The 21,144-nt window shown below is 36.7% G+C and overlaps 1 protein-coding gene across 3 annotated transcripts in view; it reads left to right on the plus strand.

The window, feature by feature from the left end:
* The window catches only part of st6gal1 (ST6 beta-galactosamide alpha-2,6-sialyltranferase 1), a 33,487-nt gene extending 16,127 nt beyond the window's left edge, over nucleotides 1-17,360 (plus strand). The window contains exons 1-8 of one of the 3 annotated variants that reach the window (XM_027156950.1): nucleotides 566-903; nucleotides 12,766-12,972; nucleotides 13,098-13,439; nucleotides 14,479-14,731; nucleotides 15,092-15,189; nucleotides 15,276-15,377; nucleotides 16,442-16,616; nucleotides 17,070-17,360. In XM_027156950.1, the coding sequence (XP_027012751.1) occupies nucleotides 892-903; nucleotides 12,766-12,972; nucleotides 13,098-13,439; nucleotides 14,479-14,731; nucleotides 15,092-15,189; nucleotides 15,276-15,377; nucleotides 16,442-16,616; nucleotides 17,070-17,314 (1,434 nt within the window). In that variant the 5' untranslated portion in view covers nucleotides 566-891 and the 3' untranslated portion in view covers nucleotides 17,315-17,360. Of the gene's footprint in view, nucleotides 1-565; nucleotides 904-5,985; nucleotides 6,043-12,765; nucleotides 12,973-13,097; nucleotides 13,440-14,478; nucleotides 14,732-15,091; nucleotides 15,190-15,275; nucleotides 15,378-16,441; nucleotides 16,617-17,069 lie in introns of those variants that run through there. The other 2 variants (XM_027156959.2, XM_027156942.2) reach the window with 2 other exon arrangements.
* Nucleotides 17,361-21,144: the final 3,784 nt, after the last annotated feature.

The following is a 21,144-nucleotide window of genomic DNA, read 5'->3' on the forward strand; positions in this document are numbered from 1 at the left end:
ACACACACACACACACACACACACACACACACACACACACACACACACACACACACACACACACACACACTCTCTCTCTCTCTCTCTCTCTCTCTCTCTCTCTCTCTCTCTCTCTCTCTCTCTCTCAGTATAATTTCATCAAAATCAGGTTTAATTGGCCAAGTGTGTTGACACACACAAGGAAGTTGGTTCTAGCTGTTTGTGACTCAAAAGTACAGACATAAATAACACTATACTATACACTATACTATACAAACTCTAGTAATATAGTATTGTTACTTCAATACTTTATATTTGAAGATAGGCATAAAAAACAAATAATAATAATAATAATAATAATAATAATAATAATAATAACAATAATAATAATTGTTGTTGTTATTATTATTATTATTACATTTGTCAAAAATTAGTGTATTTATGTTTCACTTGTAAATGAAATGTTTTACAGGTCCACAATATATACAATATAAGTATACACAATATAAGTATAATTCAGTATGAATCTCCAAAATCTGCTTAATACAGCCTCATAAGATTCTGCCAATCAGGATGTGCAGCGTGCTGTGGTGAGAGGGGTAAATAAATATGGCGGATTTCTACCATTCAGTATAAATAAGGGGGTTAATCAACTTGCTAACAAAACCAGAGCATGTCGGCTACGAAGAAACGACAGAAGCAAAATCGCGTTGTTTCATTGCGTTTTTTATTATGAAACGTTCGTGAGCATCCTGACATGGACCTTAATCTCTGTGCCATTTGGCTACAAATGAATGCCTCCGCTCCACTATTGCGCCGTTTGGACTGCTTGACGTTTAAAACGTGTATTTATAGGCAGGCTTGTAGTAAACTAGGATAGATTTTTAACGAAGAAAACTGCGTAGGAAGAATATGGGATACAAGGTAAGGGCGAATTTTGTTTGTCTTATGTGCGTTAGCACCTTGGAATAAAATAAAACGAGTCACGCGCCTCTGAGCGTTTGGCATCTCTTTAACACACAGTGCTGCATTTAACGTTTAGAAAGCATACACGCCAGATTACACGCATACACGCCAGATTTCAATCACAACGCGTTTTTACTCAAATTCTGATGATGGTTTATGGACAAATGTTATATTCGCAGTAAAATGATGCCAATGCGCATGGACTGCTGAGCTATTTTAACTAGATATGATTACACAGGCCTGCTGACATAAAACTCAGGGCATATCTCAATGCTATCATTTATCTGGAATCACTAACAAGGCTGTTCTTGTAAGAGATTTTCTCTTTAACTTTAATGCATTGTTCATTAATTAATGGTAATAGCCATTCCAGTGACCCAATCCTCAAACCATAATTAAATCCTCATTACACAGTATATGAAAAATATATAAGGGGATAGACACTGCATAATAGTGTCACATGCTTAGAGGTCCACGCTGATGCCCTTGTGCAAGTGTTTATTATGTTTTGTGCTGGTTAATTAAAGAACATATTTCTGTAGTGTTTTTCTTTTTCCTTTACTGGTGAGGGTCACAGGCTGAGGAGGTTTTTTGAAACCGTATCGCTGGCCTTAGTTTCCAGGTCTTTTCAGAAGTTTCTGTGCAAAGGGACAGTGTTGATGACCCTCTAAGTTTGTTTTATTTATTTATTTATTATTTTTTATAGGAGATACAGATACTGTTTCATGCATCAGCTTAAATGTTAGGACCTGAATTATATGCAAAGGACATACGTTTCCTGCACCCACACATCATTTTGGATACAATAATAATGTAGAAAATAAAAGCACAAGCATTATCTGCAGCTGTTGCCTAGACAGGAACCTTACAGGTTTAAAGCACTTGAAAATAGCACCATTATTGAAATTATTTATTGTATTTGCATGCTGCTTAACTGTGATGGAAATCTGCAGCTGCAAAAAATCTTGTGAAAGTCTTGTGCTGACAGTTTGGGCTTTTTCTCACTGCTAATGATGGATCTTTTCACAAATATGACATTATTGGGATTTATGAAACATATGATTCATCCAAATTGTTATTGAGCAGTTTGTGAATGTGGTGCTAAACGTTGTTAGCATTTCGTGAAACATATTGTATCACATTGTCTGTTTTGTCTTGTCTTGTATAGTCCAAGCTAAATGTATAGTGTTATTTATGTCTGTACTTTTGAGTCACAAACAGCTGCAAATTCCTTGTGTGTCAACATTTAACATGAGACTTTAACTTTATTTAATACAAATTTTAATCTTCAAATTTTAGAATTTCATGAGGATATATTTTTTTATAACATGAGAATTAGGTAGTACTATTTTACCAAACAAAATATTTGCTCAAAAGACAAGCAGAAATAGACATCAAAAAAAGAGAACTGATAGTTTTGGAAAAGCTGTTTACTGAATTATGCTGCACAGCTACTCGTAACACCATGTAAACAGTTCAACACCTGCTAAATGTGTCTGTTTTTTACACTTCACCCAGTGCTGTTTACTTTCCATATGAGAAGGGACATATACATTTGGTTACAAGTGGCTTCTTTTTCAGGTTTTAAATTGTCATTTTATAATTTATTCCCGACACTGATCCTAATTTATGGTAGGGTGCATTGGAATAAGGTTTTAAGAAGTTTTAGGGTCTACATATGTAGATGTGGGAGGATTAGTTCTAAAAGGGTGTATAATTTGTTAAAGCATTTGAAAGTGCTTCTAAAGAGCTTATTAAAGCTTCACACAAAGGATTAAAAGTTCTGTCCCATTTTAATGACCCAGGTTTTGGATGCATTCTATTTAAGTTGCTCTCATTAACCCAAGATAGAATGCAATAAATGACAAACTCTTTGTTTGAGTACAGCCAAATGGGAACATGTTTAAAGGTTATAAGATATTCTGATATTCTGAAATCACATTCACCATACATACAAATTGAACTGACTGATACAAAACAGCAAAGTTTATCTCAAAAAGATACACATCAGTTTGAACCTCACATCAAATAAAAAATGTCTAACAAAATAAATCAAATACCAAACTTGCCAAACTGATCAAGAATATCAGAATCAGATTTATTGCCAAGTGTGTTGACACACACAATGACTTTGGTTCCAGCTGTTTTATTTAACCTTTATTTTACCAGGAAAGAAGCACATTGAGATTAAAAATCTCTTTTACAAGAGCATCTTGGCCAAGGCTAACAGATGCAAGCACGTTTGAATTTAACAAATAACAGCCAACAATACACACACACACACACACACATACACACACAAGCAAATCCATAAAATTTCAATATCAATCAAAATTTAATTTAAACAACTACAGCCCAATGTTTCTTTCTCCAAATCATGTAAAAGTTTTTTAAAAATGTCCAACGGAACCATTGTCCTCAGATTTAATGCACTTTGCAAACAATTCCAGGCAGAGGGAGCAGCAAATTTAAATGCCTTTTTCCCGCCTTTTTACCCGCCTTTTTACATAACTGATCATTCATATTCTATAATTCATATTTTATACTCATTCTATCTATATTGCATCTCGACAGAATGAGTATAAAATATGAATATAGAATGATTAAAATATATAAAATATGAATTATAGAATATGAATGATCAGTTATGTAAATAAAGTGTGGGAGTGCAAATAATCAGAATCAGAATCAGCTTTATTGCCAGGCATGTTTTCACATTCGAGGAATTTGTTTTAGTGACATAATCTCCACAGTGTAACAGAATGGCATATGTAGTATAGATTACATTGTATGTACACACATACAGGTGTGAAATGTGTACAAAAATAAACATGAAATATACATATGCAAATAAGTATACAATATATACATTTTGTATGTACACGTGTGCAATTGTGAAATGTGCAGTTGAAGTAAACAAACATTCAGACAATATGTATGCCTGCATGTACAGAGTGCAAATATTGTTGTGTGTTCCATGGTGTTAATTGTTCATCAGGTGGATAACAAATAAAAAATAATAAAATATAAATAATAAAATATTAAAATAATAAAATATAAATAAAATATAAATAATAAAATAATAAAATAACAATATTGTGCAATATACAGTAGCAGTAGTGTGTAATATACAGATGATTTGATGACTGACAGTCCTGATAATGCAGTACTTATGATAAGAAGCGGTGAATATAATTATGGTGAGTTGTTGATCAGGGTGATTGCCTGGGGAAAGAATATAACTACTGAGTTCTGAAATGATTAAGCCTGTATAAACAAAACACACAAGAAAACATCCTAATTTTGCTATTTCTATGAATAACTATCCATATTGATGTTGAATCTAACTAAATTTGATAATAAAAAAAAATTAAAAAAAATAAAGATGGCCTGCTGCATGGCTGTTTTAGGGGGGCGTGAAAGGAAGTGCTTTATTTAGATGCCCCTGTTAGACACCTAAACATATCTCTTGAAATATTGATAATCAGGCTGTTTTGTGTCAGTTGAATACCTTCTTGAATTGTAAGTCCAAAACACACAAGGGGACAAATAACAGACATCTGGAGAAAGCTTACGATAGGAGGAAATATGAGCCTAAATTAATCTCATGTTTTATTTTCATGCTTATTCTTATCAGTCATTCAGATAATGATGTTTTAAAAATGCTGTATGCAGTACAGCTAGCCATGTTGTTTAAAGAAGCTTTTTGCTCATCTACCTGCTATGTATATACTGTACTTCCTGGTTTATTTTATTTTTACATTTGTTTCAGATCCTCCTACAAAATTGGGGGGTGGGGGGATAAACTTGAGAAGCAAAGCAGTTTTTAAATAAGTATTTTGTTTATAAATGGAAAAATGATATACAAAACTTAGATTATACACAAAAGCTAAACTTCAAGCACCCACACCGTCAGCACTGGTGCCCCTCAGGGCTGTGTTCTCTCCCCACTACTCTTCTCCCTGTACACGAATGACTGCACATCTAATGACCCATCTGTCAAGCTCCTGAAATTTGCAGACGACACCACGCTGATCGGCCTCATCCAGGACGGTGACCAGTCTGCTTACAGACTGGAGGTTGAGCGGCTGGCTGTCTGGTGCAGCCTTAACAACCTGGAGCTGAACACGCACAAGACAGTGGAGTTGATAGTGGACTTCAGGAGAAACCTCCCTAATCTTCCCCCACTAACCATCATGGACAGCACTGTCACAGCAGTGGAGTCATTCAGATTCCTGGGAACCACAATCTCCCAGGACCTGAAGTGGGACATTCACAGAGGTTGTACTTCCTTCGTCAGCTGAAGAAGTTCAACCTGCCACAGGATTTGCTGAAACAGATTTACACTGCCATCATCGAATGCATCCTCTGTACCTCGGTAACTGTTTGGTTAAGCTCAGCCACCAAATTCGACCTCAGAAGACTACAGAGGGTAGTCCGGACTGCTGAGCGAATCATTGGCACAACTCTCCCCACTCTTCAAGACCTGTACTCCTCCAGAGTGTGCAAAAGAGCAAAGAAAATCACCCTGGACCCCTCACATCCAGCACACTCCCTCTTTGAACTGTTGCCATCTGGTCGGCGCTACAGAGCCCTGAGCTCCAGAACGACCAGACATAGGAACAGTTTCTTCCCTCAAGCAATCAACCTGATGAACAATTAACACCATGGAACACACAACACATAATATTTGCACTATGTATACCTCAATTGCACATTTCATACTTGCACTCTGTACATACATATATCCATACATATTGTCTGAATGATTGTTTACTTCAACTGCACATTTCACAATTGCACATGTGTACATACAAATTGTATATATTGTATACTATTTGCATATGTATATTTCAAGCTTATTTAAACTGCACACCTGTAAATGTGTACATACAATTTCATCTATACTACATATCATTCTGTTACACTGTGGAGATTGTCACTAAAACAAATTCCTCGTCTGTGAAAACATGCTTGGCAATAAAGCTGATTCTGATTCTGATTCTGAGATAAATTCTTTCTTAAGTACGGTAACGAAGGCAACATTACAACACTGCACACAAGGAATTTGGTTGCTGCTGTTTGAGACTCTCAAAGGTACAGACATAAATAACACTATACTATACAAGAAAACAATGCAGATGATGAGATACAATATAGACAGAATTAGTATAAAATATGCATATAGAATGAATAAAATGTATAAAATATGAATATAGAATATTCTTGTTATTCTAGAATATAGAATATTCATGTTATGTACATAAAGTGTTGTAGTGCAAATAACAATATTGTGCAATATTATGTTTTTTGTGCAATATACAGCAGCAGTAGTGTGTAATATACAGATGATTTGATGACTGACCGTCCTAATAATGCAGTACTTATGATAAGAAGCAGTGAATATAATTATGGTGAGTTGTTGATCAGGGTGATTGCCTGGGGAAAGAAACTGTTCCTGTGTCTGGCAGATTTAGTAAGCAAAGTTCTGTAGCGTCTGCCAGAAGGCAGAAGCTGAAAGAGGTTGTGTCCAGGGTGCGAAGGGTCAGTAGTGATTTTCCCTGCCCGGTTTCTGGTTCTTGTGTCGTACAAGTCCTGGAGAGTGGCCAGGGGGTGCCAATTATTTTTTCTGCTGTTCTAACCGTGCGTTACAGTCTGTTTCTGTCCTGTTTTGTTGCTGCACCAAACCAGATGGTGATGGATGTGCACAAAACATATTCAATGACTACAGTGTAGAACAGCATCAACAGCTCCTGTGGCAGACCATACTTTCTTAATTGATGTAGAAAGTACATCCTCTGCTGGGCCTTTTTATTGATAGAGTTTATGTTGGACTCCCATTTCAGGTCTTGGGAAATGGTAGTGCCCAGAAAGCTGAAGGCCTCCACAGATGACACCGGGCTGTTGGATATTGTGAGGGGGAGTAGTGTTGAGGGGACTTTCCTAAAGTTCACTATCATCTCCACAGTTTTGAGGGTGTTTAGCTCCAGACTGTTCTGACTGCACCATAGCACAAGCTGCTTCACCTCCTGTCGGTATGCAGATTCATCGCCATCTTGGATGAGACCAATGAGCGTAGTATCATCTGCAAATTTCAGGAGTTTAACAGTTTGGTTATTTGAAGTGCAGTCATTAGTGTAGAGGGAGAATAGCAGTGGGGAGAGGACACATCCCTGTGGAGTGCCAGTGCTGATTGTTCGGATGCTGGAGGTGACACCTCCCAGTCTCACCTGTTGTTTCCTGTCTGTCAGGAAGCTGGTGATCCACTGACAGATGGAAGGGGGTATAGTGAGCCTTAGCAGTTTGGAGTGGAGAATTTCCGTAATTATAGTATTAAAAGTCCAGGTGTTGCAGAATGTAGTGCAGTCCAATGTTGACTGCGTCATCCACTGATCTTTTTGCCTGGTAGGCAAACTGTAGGGGATCGAGCATCTGTTCTGTGACAGTCGTTAGGTGGGCCAGTACCAGCTGTTCAAAGGTCTTCATGACAACAGATGTCAGAGCGACATTCCTGTAGTAAATCATTCCAGTGATGGAGGGTTTGTTGGGGACCGGGATGATTGTGGAGAGTTTAAAGCAGGCTGGGACTTCACACAGCTCCAGAGATCTGTTGAAGGTATGGGTGAAAATAGGAGCCAATTGGTCAGCACATGCCTTGAGACAGGAGGGGGAGACCCCATCTGGGCTGGGGGCTTTCCTTGCCTTCTGTCTCTGAGTGCAACTTGAGTGCTGGGAGGAGTTGTTAATGGAGTTCCCAGAGAAGTGATGTCAATCAGTGTGCTGGGTTGGATGGGAGGTGTGAAGATGCTGTTCTCAAACCTGCAGTAGAAGGTGTTGAGGTCGTCAGCCAGGACTTTGTTTGCTTCAGTGGGAGATGGGGGGTGACTCTTGTAGTTTGTGATGTCTTGCAGGCCTTTCCACACGGATTGTTATCTGAAAACCTGCTTTTCAGAGTAGCTTCTTTTGGCTATTCTGATCTCCTTTGTCAGTAGGGTCCTGGCCTGCTTATACAGAGTTTTGTCTCCCCCTCTGTAGGCATCTTCCTTGGCTTGTCAAAATTTTTTCAGTTTGGCTGTGAACCATGGCTTGTTGTTACTGTATATGCAGAAGGTTTTGGTTGGCACACACACGTCTTCACAAAAACTGATGTACAATGTCACGCAGTACAAAGTTATGTTGAGTTAACAAGACTGACAGTAAAAAAAATCCAGGGTGTGTCTAGTCAAATTGAACTCACTTATGAATTGAATCCAATTAATTGTTTAAACAATTAATGGGGCTTTTACGTCCAGTGTTTTTCTTGCAATGATTGTTTAAAACTGTATTTTATGTTTACTCAGGTTGTGTGTAGACTATTACATTTTATTTAAAGAAAAAAATTACATGTGACAAATCTGCAAAAATAAAAGTAATTATAAAGGGGCAAATCATTTTTCAGGGCAGTGTTGAGTGCTATCTGAAGCGTGTGATTGCTTATGCTTTGTCTGACCAGCACTGAGAATATGGTGTTCAAAGAACACCTACTCCTTCCATTTTGAGAATGTGTTTCTAGATTTTCTATTGTGTTTTTACACATTCTACCACTCCATTGCCTTTCTTCCTGTATATGTTTACACCTACCCTTTTATTTATCTGTTTGCCTTGTCTGTGTGTGTTTTTTTTTTACTTTTATTTCTCAAGCTTTCGCTGTCGATCTTAAGATTTGCCTCATTTGAAGTGTAACTTTAAGTTTTAATAAAACATTGTTATTTCCCAGTCTTACCCATCATATTTAAAAAATAATTAGAAAAATGAAATATTATAATAATCAAAACTTAATCTTTTAATCCCTAAATAATCTGTAATACCTTTCAGGCAGTCAGAGAGCAAAATCTGAAAGGACATCAGATGCCAGTTGATACCATCTGATGTGTCTATTGTTACTTTACTGCACTAATATGAAAGTGACCTGGACGTATTTTACAATTAACGTAGCCAATCAAAGCAAACAAACAGCACTGAGTGAAAAAATAGTGAGAAGGTACTACACCATCTTCTTACTATCTTATACACCTTTTCCACCAAAAAGAACTGGTTCAGAGCTAGTGCTGGTGCTGTTTCAAAGTTGGTACCACTGGCGAACCTTCTAAGAACTGGTTTGCCTTTCCATCGGTTAGGAGAGAGAGCCATCACAGAACCGAGTCTGACGTCACTGTATAGATATTCGATCTAAGGTAACTAACTTGGCTAAACTAGCTAATGTAGCTTACAGTCATTCCACCTTGAGAATGCCCAATCTCGTCTGATCTTGGAAGTAAGCAGAGACGACAATGGATAGTATTTGAATGGGAGACTGCGAATACCTGCTGGGCCCCTGTGCAAGGCATGCTCATTGCATGCTCAAATGTGATGCATATAATTTACCACAATTTTCCTATATCACTATATGTATTCTTCACAGAATCCAGGGTGACGTTATCACATATTAAGCATAAATTGATCATATGAAAAATCTTTATGGAACTGTAAGACAATACTATGCACAGAGCCACCGTACCATGCAAAAGCCCCCCAAATGCCCCCCAAATGCCCCCACCTTCCAAAGAATTAGTGAGTGGTATTTGTCTAATGAGAAACATCATTGCTCATTCAGAAACCTCTCTCTCATGGAAAATTGTGAAGGAATGCTAAATTGATATTTGTTGCAAGGGAATAAGTGAGAATGAACTGGCTGAATAAGGTTGTGACTGCATGGCTGTCTATCATCCAGTTACTCTCATATATATGGAAATGAGATTTATATCCAAAGGAGCCCCAGTTAGTTCATGTTGGCTGCCATGTCTCCCCCGCAGATGATATTTTCCAAATATGATATAGACAAAATAATTTGTCTAAGGAAAACACACTTTAGTGATTAACTTTCAAACAATGAATCATAAAATGTTTTAAATGTGAGTAATTTTTAAATATGTAAAGTTTTTTTTAATGTTCCTTTAAATCATCAGAATGGAGGAAAAAATGTGATCCCATTGTTGTTGACCATGACACGCCGGATGGGTTTGTTTGAGTGTTTCTCTAACTGTTAATCTCCTGGGATTTTACAAACAACGGTTTCTTGAATAATTTCTGCTGAGGCACACAGATGGTTTGGTTCGAATTTGTCTCAAACAGCAAGAATCCATTTATTCAGTCTACTCTGTGTCAACAATCCACGCTGGTGGAAAATTTCATTGGTTACATACAGAACCACACGCTGCACGACATGCAGCTATTTACACATTTTTGACTGTATAAGGGAAAAATGCATAAAAACAGTATTACTGTATATTGAATAAAGTGTAGATGTATGTAATTGAGTGCAGTGTAGAGCAAAATCAAGCTGAGGTAGTGGACGTTATTCAGAAAAGTACAAACTTTAGGCCTGTTGTTGTCCTAATTGATATCGGAATGACCTGTGGGAAGAAACTCCTTATTCTCTGTCTTTGCCTTCAGGGATTGGAAGTACTTCCCTCACCCCAATAAAGAGAAGGCCAAATTGTTTGTATGGCAAACAAGTTCTGTACTGATATCTGTCAATAGATTGCAAGTCAAGGAATCTAGAGAGTCTGCTTATCCATTCAGCTGCTCCCAAATTAGGCTTTGGTGCTTCCTGTCAGGATGATCTGGATAGCATGTCCTCCATCCTAAAAGCTCCTTAGTGCTTTAGAGTGTAGTTTATAGTCCCTTTTAATGGTGTTAGAGAGGTTTTATTTGCACATTGAGGGCCTGTTAATACTAATCATCTCTTGAATGACACTGCTTATTTAAGTATTGATGGATACATCCAGTGTGATAATGAGCCATGTCACAAAGCAAAAGTCGTATCAGACTGGTTTCATGAACATGACAATGAGATGTTCAGTGGCCTTCCCAGTCACAAGATCTGAATTCAATAGAATATATTTGAGAAGTTGTAGAATAGATTTGCAAAGTGCACCTGAAAAATCTGCATGAATTTAGTGATGCAGTCATGTCAATATGGACCAGAATGAATGTAGCTGATAATTGAATAGTTTGCATAATTTACAGAGCTTTATCACACTGTTTTCCTTTCAAGGGTTTACAAATAAAGCTCACTATGCCGGGGATAAACTAGGCGCTCTCAGAAACTGTCGGATTCATTGTTGTTGTTCAAAAGCAGTGTAGTGATAGAAGTATGAATTTCATCAGAAACCTGCTTAATTATAATTAGAAATGTGCAGATGCTGTTCAGTTAGCTGGTCACTGTTACCACAGTAAGATTATCAGGTCTGCATGTTTGATTTGGTACAGGTTTTGTTCTGGATGCCCTTCTTGCCATGACCCTCTGTGCTTGGGAGCAGCACCCTCAACAGCTGGGTTAGTTCCCTGCCTTGCAATTGACCCTAGGCCACAGCAGTGAGAGTACAGAGTCCTGTGACTGGGCCACCAGGGGACAAGTTATAAATATGCACACCTTGTGTTTTTTAACTTTCCTACTTGCTTTCTAGTTCCAAATGCCACATTAAAGATCATACATTGAAGATGCTACATAAACATTTATAGACTTAAACTTGTTTTGCACCTCCTGTTCTCATGGCAACCGATTCTTAATCAAGGAATAGTTCAGAGAGTGAAAATAATGCACCTTGCTGAGATTTTTTTCCGTTTCCTGTCACATGAGAATAGCTGTAGTTCTTATTTGCACTTAAATGCTGTACTATGTCTATTTTTGCTCCTCATCTAGTTGCATTTGCATGAGGCAAGTGTTTGCCTGCAGCTCAGTTGTGCACATCCTAAACACTTCAGAGATTTCTCTGAGGATACTTGTCACCTGATATATATATATACACACACACACACACACACACACACACACACACACACACACTTAACAGAAAACACTATAAATATGCATATGCATTTATTGTTTTTTCTTGTAGATTAAAAAGCTCTACCATGTAGACTTTATCAATTTATTTATTTTATTTTTATTATCATTATCATTTTATTTTATTTTATTTAAAAAAAAAAACAAAATAAAAACAAACAAACAAACAAATAAATAAATAGAGTGAATATTGTGGAGCTTCCCTTCACTGAGTCCTCTGCAGTGATTGGTTTAAAGTGTCCTTAATTCATGACTGAACAGCTGATAATTAGCTGATTGGTTAGAGCGATCACGATATATTTACAGCAATAGGTAAGGGATGCATATTGCAGTACAAAATATGTACCCTTAAATGCACAAACCCAGTGACACTGGGTAAATATAAATTATAAATATCAAGTTAAATGCCTAGGTTTAAAACAGCAGTTAATCTCATCTTACAAATGATCATGAAATCAATCATGTTCTATTTGCAGCCCATTCATTGTTGTTTGCAGCATTGTTTGCCCAACAAAATGACAGTGAAAGCTGATACTTAAAGACAGAGAAATACTAATACCGTACCTAAATTAAACTTAATTGTCATCACGTTAATAAGTATCCTCTGAATGACTTTTTAATTATTGGCTCTAAAAAGGCTTAATAGGTTTGAAATGTGAAGTTTGAGTTTTTTAAATGTCTGATTCGTAAATAATGAAACACAATTAGCATTTTTGCCTGAGTGAATATGTACACAGATTAAAAAAAAAGGCTCACCAGATCTGAAAAATGAATATCTAAGTGGACATATAGTGGACTTCACACTGGGGATGTCACAACGGTGTCCTAAAATAGATCCAGACTTTTCTTTGTCTTTTGACGGTCCACATTCTCCTTTTATTCTGTCCTAATAATTTAACACCCAACACATGTGCCCTACATATAAATTCACTTGATGATTGTGTCATTTCTAGGTTCCAGGTGCTGCAATGGATCGTGTTAGTCTGCTTTGGAGGTTGAGGCGTCGAGCCCGTCGAGGGGTATTGTGCATGGGCCTTTTTTGCATGACTATGGCTGTACTGTATACTCTGTGTGCTGAAAATAGCGTACCTGTCACTGATGCTATATTTGGGGTGAGGGCAAGGACTCGGGCACAGCCAAGGGCACACACCATTGCAAAGGTACGGTTATGTGCTTTCTTTGTATGTGCAAAAGTACACACATTCACAGCTTACATTTCAGAGGCGGTATACAAGATTAAAGCGAACTGTAACTTAATCCAGTTTTATTTGTCCCATCAATACAGGTACTTCGGGGAGCAGGGGGATCCAAACCGATGTATGTGGACCCTCAAAAACTCCCAGGTGTAATTCCCGGAAATCCTCAAAAACCTATTCCGGTTCTCTCATCCTTAAACTATTCATTGGAGGCAAGTCAAAAGGAGCAGCACTCAGGGAAGAAAGAAAGGGAACAACACGGGCTTCTCGCCAGGCTATTGGGCAGACCATTGAAGCGTGCAATTGAGACTATTCTAGCGGGCAGCCAGAATGTTGATGATTTCTTTGTCTCTAAGCAAGTTATATGGAATGATGAGATGTCCAGTACTATGCTAGGCAAAAGACTGAGGAAGGTGGTGCAGAACTATCAGGTGAGAAGTGAATGAGATTTCAGGTGCACTTTATGACAATGTTAAGAATAATTACTTGAGATATTTTTGTCACAACAGAAATATTTGAATGAAAACTTGCATATGCAGGATTCAGATGATGGATTTACCAAAGGTAAATTAAAAGGTGTGGTAAAGTAAAAGGCACTTACGAAAACGAATCAGCAGTTACACAATTTCATTATTATTCTGTATATATGTGAAATATAAGCACTTCAAACTGTGACCTCAACGATTTGGCATTTTCGTCTAAGAATTACAGTGTCAAATGTTCTACTTTTGAGAAACATTTGTTGTACTTGAACATTGGTTTCAGATGTAGATGTAGAGGTTTCAGATGCCCCTATGCAAATACCAGTGTTAAGAGAAGCTTGTTAAAGTCTTATACAATCTGGTACCAAAAAACCTGTAACCTGTTTGCTTAACTTTCAATCATTTCTAGCAGATTACACACTGCTGTGGAAATATTACTATGTTGACCATATAATGTGTTAGACTGTAAAAGAATGTTTTACCAAAACCTCCTGACTTCTTCGGCAAAGCAACAGTGTCCATATGATGTACATCACCCTTTAAAGGAAAACCAAATACAGTTACAAATAAATTAGCCTAAAAAATTGTTTGGCTAACATACACCAATCTCACATACTAAACTTTACTTTTGTTTTATTGTGGATTTCTATGTAACGTCATGTCCTGTATTCACATAGTTTGCAGACTTTTTATTCATAAAAAACAGCACACTGTAATCTGTACTGCTACAAAACAATGGAAATAAAACGATTTTCCGATTTTGCACGATAAAACGAGCATTTCCCTGACATGTGTATGACAGTTAACTTCACCCTCAATTATCTATTCTTAAAACCTGCAAGAGATTAAACAAAGTTGCATAATATACATACCACTGAAATGATTTCACTCTATTGATAAAGCGAATGTTTCCTCAACTCAAGACCCAACTACTATTTTTCCATTAGCTTTCTCTTTACTTCTATAATATTTGCCTTCTCTCTTTTAGGCGATGAATAAATATGGTGTGACTTTCGGTGGAAGAAGACAAAAAAAACTGAGTGGCCCACAGCTTCTGTGCCAACTGAAAGAGATGGTGAAAATCACGACATTAACTTCGGAGATGAAGCCGTTTGCTAAATTTTCCTGGGCCTCCCTTCTGCCTGCACAACCCCTGACATCTTCACTTGGCCCATTTAAAACATGTGCTGTTGTTTCATCTGCAGGATCTCTGCTAAACTCAAGACTAGGGAAAGAGATTGGTGTGTGTATATGATTTACATTCAAATGAAACTTTTCACTAAACTCAAACAAAGACAAAGATCAGCAAAGACCTGTGTTGGTGCCTGAAGTGTTTTTTTTTTTTTTAGGTGGCTAATTTGTTGTTTATTGCTATCTATTTTATTCACTTTTAGTTGCATGTTATAATGATGCAACAAGAAGTTCTAACATAACACTTATTCTTTGAATATATTTATTACAATGTGCTCGTTAACAAATACCCTCATTATTTGCAAAACAGGAAAAAGTTTGTTTTACAAATCGGGACAACAATTGAAAAAAGTGTGATATCTGAACAAAGGCTTGATGTTTTGCATTTTATGAAATATGTTTGTTTCCAGATTCCCATGACGCAGTGGTACGATTCAATGCTGCACCCACTGTGGGTTTTGAGAAAGATGTGGGCTCTAAAACTACAGTGCGCCTGATCAATTCTCAGGTATTTATAAAATCTCTAAAGGGGAAGAAAACATCTAATTTATTGTGTAACACAGAACAAATCTAATCATTTATATTCACTTTAAGCTGATGGCATCAGAAGAGCACCATTTCCTGTCCAATTCTTTGTATAGCAGTGGAATTATAGTGGCCTGGGATCCTTCCCCTTTCTCCTCAGACCTAAGTGAGGTAAACCTGAAAATTTCTCCTCATCCATAGCCATAGTTGCTGATTTAGTGGCTTTGTCACTATATTTAGCTTTAGACTACTTCAGTGACATTTTAACAAAAAAAAAGCAACAAATCTAGCATCTGTTTGAATTTCAGTTATAATTATAGTCATCTGTATATTATGTTCATAGTACACACACATCTGTAAATTCCTTCCATATTACCATTTTATTTAACTTATTTAAATCTTGTACAAACTGTATTTCCTGCACTTAATGCTATTGCACTCTGGTTAGACTTAAACTGCATTTCGTTGCCTTGTACTTGTACATTTGTAATGTCAATAAAGTTGAATCTAATCTAATCTAAAAATGGATGATAGCAATCATCCTGAACTGTCCTGCTGTTCTAGATGAGAATACAAGTTCAGTTGACATCTTTAAGGTGGCAGGGATGATCCAAAACATGGAGAAACAGAATCCATAACAAACCCTTAAAACCAGGAAGTAGCAAGAGCTTAAAAAAAAGTCACTATATCACCAGGCAGTGTGATAGCGAAGAGGAAATAAATGATGCCAAACAACTGGTCAACTGTGCAACAAACTTAAAAGGCCATAAAAAGATTATAGGTCTGTGGAAGATAATATCTGCTCATGAGCAGAAAACCAGACCTATCTTTTTTTCTGTCTTTTTGCTGTTATTTAAACTTAACATGCTGTATTTAACCGATCAAGATAGCTGTAAACATGCGAACAAGTTAACCCAGGGTTTAGGAATCTATACAGTGAAATGCCAGGAACAATTGCTAAATAAAAATAAAGAACTGTGCTATGAGTGACACTGTAGTATTAAGGCAAAAAAAAGGTTGTAATGAAACCACTCAGAAATTTCAGCACTACAAATATTTGTAAAATAACCCTAGATTTATTCTAAGGACTGTGGATAAAGATTGAACAGAATTGACAGTCACTCAGCGACTGCTGTTCTATGGTGAAAAGACAACGATCAAGTTCTAATCAGCCTGTATGAATACATGAAGGAATCATAATTACATAACTGAACTTTGCTCTCATTATTTTTTAGTGGTACAATAAGACGGATTATCCAATATTTAAACAATATCAACAGTACAGACGTCTGCACCCTCAACAGCAGTTTTATATCCTACATCCCAGCATGATATGGCAGCTATGGACGCGGATACAAGACAACATGGCTGAGCCTATTCAGAAGAACCCACCTTCATCTGGCTTACTAGGTATGTGTTCAGTTTTATAGGTCCTTATTGTACTAACAAAAAAATAGGAAATACAGATTGGTTATTGATTATTCTTTCTGAACTTTTCTTCTAATGACAAATGCTAAAGCCCTTAATTTAAGTACATGTTTTAGACACAAACAAAACATCGATCTATAAATTTTGGATTTGGATATCACACATCTGTTAAGTAGAAAATCTAACATAAAAGTAGCCTATGCTAATAAATACTACTGTTATAATTTTATTTATATTGTATTATTTTGATCTGGGAATTAATTCACACAAGTCCCTACTGTTCTGAAATTCAGAAAAATGGAATGTATTTTACAATTCAATTAATTTAGTTTACATGAGCAGACAAATTTAAAACATTAACAAAACACAATACAATTATATTCAGTTCTTCAACAGATAAATAGTTTTATGAAAAATGTGTCCTGTGTCCCCCAGGAACAGTACTGATGATGTCACTATGCGATGTGGTCCATGTCTATGAGTATGTGCCATCATGGCGCAGAACCGAGCGATGCCACTACTATCAGAACTTCAAAGATGCAGCCTGCACCATGGGTGCCTACCACCCTCTGCTCTATGAGAAGAACCTGGTTAAGAGGATGAACAAGGGTTCAGACCAAGACATCTCTGATCATGGCAGGGTGACACTGCCTGGATTTAACACTTTGGACTGTACATAGACTTCCAACTACTCAACTTCTAAATAAAAGATATTTATTCAATTTAGCATTCGGGAATGTAACTGTATTATTTATTGCATGACTCATTGTATGACTACTGCAGCTTATTTAGAAAAATGAAGCTGATATGTAGGAAATGGTCTCCTTCCTTATAAGCTTTACATACTTTTATAAACTACTTGTTAATGAGATGCTTGAACAAATGAAGAGCACCTATTTTCCATCACCAATCCAGCAAAGGGTAATTTTGGATGCCACACCTATCAGATGATTATCAGGTATTCTGTTTTTATCTGAATAGTTAGCACACAGTTGACAGTTTATTATTTAAATCTACCAAGTAAGGGAGGTGTGATTTGTGCCTGTATTACTGACTGTAGTTCATTTGTTGCTATGCATAATTTGTCAGCCCAATCTATTAATGAAAGGAGGCCACCTTTGGACCAGCAATGACCTGATATTATTTGGGTGGTTGTCCATTTTTAATTTTTTTTTTTAGGTTAGCAGTGATCCTGACAAATTATTGAGTGATGGCATGTGTATTTTTCTTTTTCCTCATCATCCTCATCTTCATCTTCATCATCTTCTTCTACATCTTCTTTAAAACAACAAAATCACCCTTTTAAGTGGTCCTACAGCCTTTACTGTAGTAAGGCAATATATGGTGGGTTTACCTGAAAACATTGCCAAAATGAGGAATAGAATATAAACATGAGGTAATTAGATTCATTAGAAAAAATGATCATGAAATGCAAAGTAGAAGCAAGTCAGCGCATGTACAATTATTTAACCTACTCCTTCGTTAAGTATGTTTTATGTCTTTGGTGCAGGGATCCGAGGGGAATTGTGTTGGTCAAAAAGGTAATAATACATTATGCTCACGAAACTCCACAAAATGGCTAAACAATCTGGATATGCAGTACTATGCATAAAAACCCCTCTTGTTTTTAATCAAATGGCCTTTTAGCACTTAATTTTCAATTAATTGGTTGTGAACAATAATGATGAGAAAATACACAGTATATCAATTTACAGTTCATTTTCACTCAAACAGCCAAACAGCCTGGCCAAAAGTTTGCAGATGCCTGACCATCATGTGTAGTTCTTCTTCAAACTACTGCTGCAAATATTGTGTACATGAAGTGTAATGAAGTTTCCCTTCATTTGACCTATAAAGTGATTAGTAAAGGTCGAAGTGGAAGAACTCAATCCAGCTGAACACCACTGGGATGAAATTAATTCCTGGCTTTGCCTCAGAACTTCTCACGCAACATCAGTGCCTGACCTCAGTAAAACTCCTCTGGCTGAATGGACCCAAATCTCCACAGCCATGCACCAAATGTTAGTGGAAACCTTTCCAGAAGAGACGAGTAAATAATCTTGAACATCCCATTCAACAAGCAGATATGGGTATAATGGTTACGTGTCCAAAAACATTTTTCCATATACTGTAGTATATTTATGCAGGTCGATATTCAAGTTTGATATTAAAAATAAAATGTTGATGATCTGTGGGTTTTTTTCTGCTAAATACTTTTCCACATGATTATTATTGTTCAATATTGTTATTATTAAGCAAATGGCAGCCTTATTGTTTGCCATCAGATAATTACAAAGAACTTAGCAGCCATTTTATTGAAAACAAAAGTTTGCCGTTTGACACAAATTACCTTTGCACCGTACTGTATATAACAATCTAGCATGTAATTTGACTGTAAATAAGTCATCTCCAGTGGAGGAACCTTTCATAATTAGAGATCACTTATGTTTAAAAATCCTGTCAGTATAAATGGAGCACCTATTAACAGTAATTTGTTAATATGCATACAATCTTTGAGGATGTCTCTTTTAAGACCCAAGTTGAGGCAAGTATTTAATGTATATATGCATTTGTTTATTGCACTGTGAGGCTTTATACCAACAGAAATACTGTTCAACTTCATTCTTTACAGAATGTTACTGCATGCATAGCTTAAATTGCACTGCACTCTAGCTTTGAGCTTTGACAAACATCTGTTTCATTCTTTGTGTTATTATTTTTTAAAGAAATATATATATATATATGTTTGCATGAAAGTTTGGTTTTGTTGCCATAAAGAGTCTGTTGTTTATAAGCCTGATTTTTACGTACTGATCAATCTACACCAGATGTGTCCGAGGAATCTGAGGGGAAAATTACGCTGCAAGATCAATATAAAAGACCGCTATGCACATTTCATTCCCATTTAAGACTATGGCAACAGTATGTTTATGTATATTAAGTACATTTCCTCATATGTTTAGAATTAGAACCATGAGTTTTCTTCCTCTGTATAATGCTTTCTCTGTATAAGTTATACGTTATATAAATATTCACTCAGCAGACACAGTAGACATTCTGATACCAAAGTGTGGACACAGTGTAGAGAGAAAATATCAGCATGCAAACCAGAAGTAAAACTGCAAGAGAGTTTTAGAGATGTTTATCAAGACACTTTTTAGAGCCTTTTGTTCACCTGCAATTGTGAATGTGTGAAAATAATCTAGACCCAATAAGCATAATTACATTTCTACTGATCACACTATTTTCTCTTTGTCCTCTGGCCTCTGTCCTCTTTGTCCTCATATTTATTGTATTCAGAATTCTGCTTGCCTTTTCAGATGCAATACTGTAGATCATGGAAACATTTGTAATGGCAAAACAGACATGATCGGTTAGGAAATTATTCTTACCATCTACTAAAAACACACATTAACCCAGTGTACATGTAAATTTGTAGTCTTTAAATACAGGGGAGGACTGACACTTCCATCTCTGCCACCAAGCCCATTTTAGGCATTTTTTTTTAAATCTCACTGCCTCATTTAGGCAAAAATGCCTTTTGTATCTGAGTCTGATAACCAAGACATGTACAGTTAAATCTCTTAACATTCCAGGCCATTTCTGTACTCTTACAATGCAATTAAAATATTTTTGGTCAAGTCTTATACTGCTGCCATTAAGCATGACAATTTTGCCACGTATCACTGTATAATGATGTACTACTGTGTATGTATAAATTAATAAATATAAATTATGTGTTGATCAGTGTTTATGGATTTTTAAATGTCTTCTTTAAGAATGTCAACTTATGCAATAATTACCCTGTTTACCCTTCAATCTTCTGGGGGAAGCAGTGGCCTAATGGTTAGAGAGTCTGACTCCTAACCTTAAGGTCGGGGGTTCAAGTCTTGGGCCAGCCACAACTGAGGTTCCCTTGTGCAAGGCACCAAACACCCTCAACTGCTTCCCGGGACCACAGCATAAATGGCTGCCCACTGCTCCAGGTGTGTGTGCATTTTGGATGGGTTTAATGCAGAGAACAAATTTTGAGTATGGGTTAACATACTCAGCCGTATGTCACTTCACTTTTTACATTTATTTATTTTGGGGAAGCTATACCGGTAATAACTTCATGTGGCACTCTCAGTATCAACTAACATGAAGCACATTAACCTCTTCATCTGAGATGTTACTGGTTCTTTAATGTAGCCAAAATCAGCACACACCAGAGCCATATCAAACATTCTGTGTTTCCTTCGGTGTATCTAAATGACAGTGTAAATTTCACTAGTACTGTCTCAAGCTAAAAATGAACAGTTGCGGGCTAAAATTTCCCCACAAATTGGCCACATGTTTAACAGCCTCTCTAACTACATGAAGTGTCCCTGCCTACTAGGGAAGCAGTAGGTAGGGCCGATTGTTTGCATGCTTAAACATGATGCACACAATTGACCACAGTAAATCATCTATGCAGCAGCACGTATCCAAGAAGCATGATACGTGTTATGCAAGCATTTTATGCAAATAC

This window comes from Tachysurus fulvidraco, chromosome 21, assembly GCF_022655615.1.
Source record: "Tachysurus fulvidraco isolate hzauxx_2018 chromosome 21, HZAU_PFXX_2.0, whole genome shotgun sequence".
NCBI lineage: Eukaryota > Metazoa > Chordata > Actinopteri > Siluriformes > Bagridae > Tachysurus > Tachysurus fulvidraco.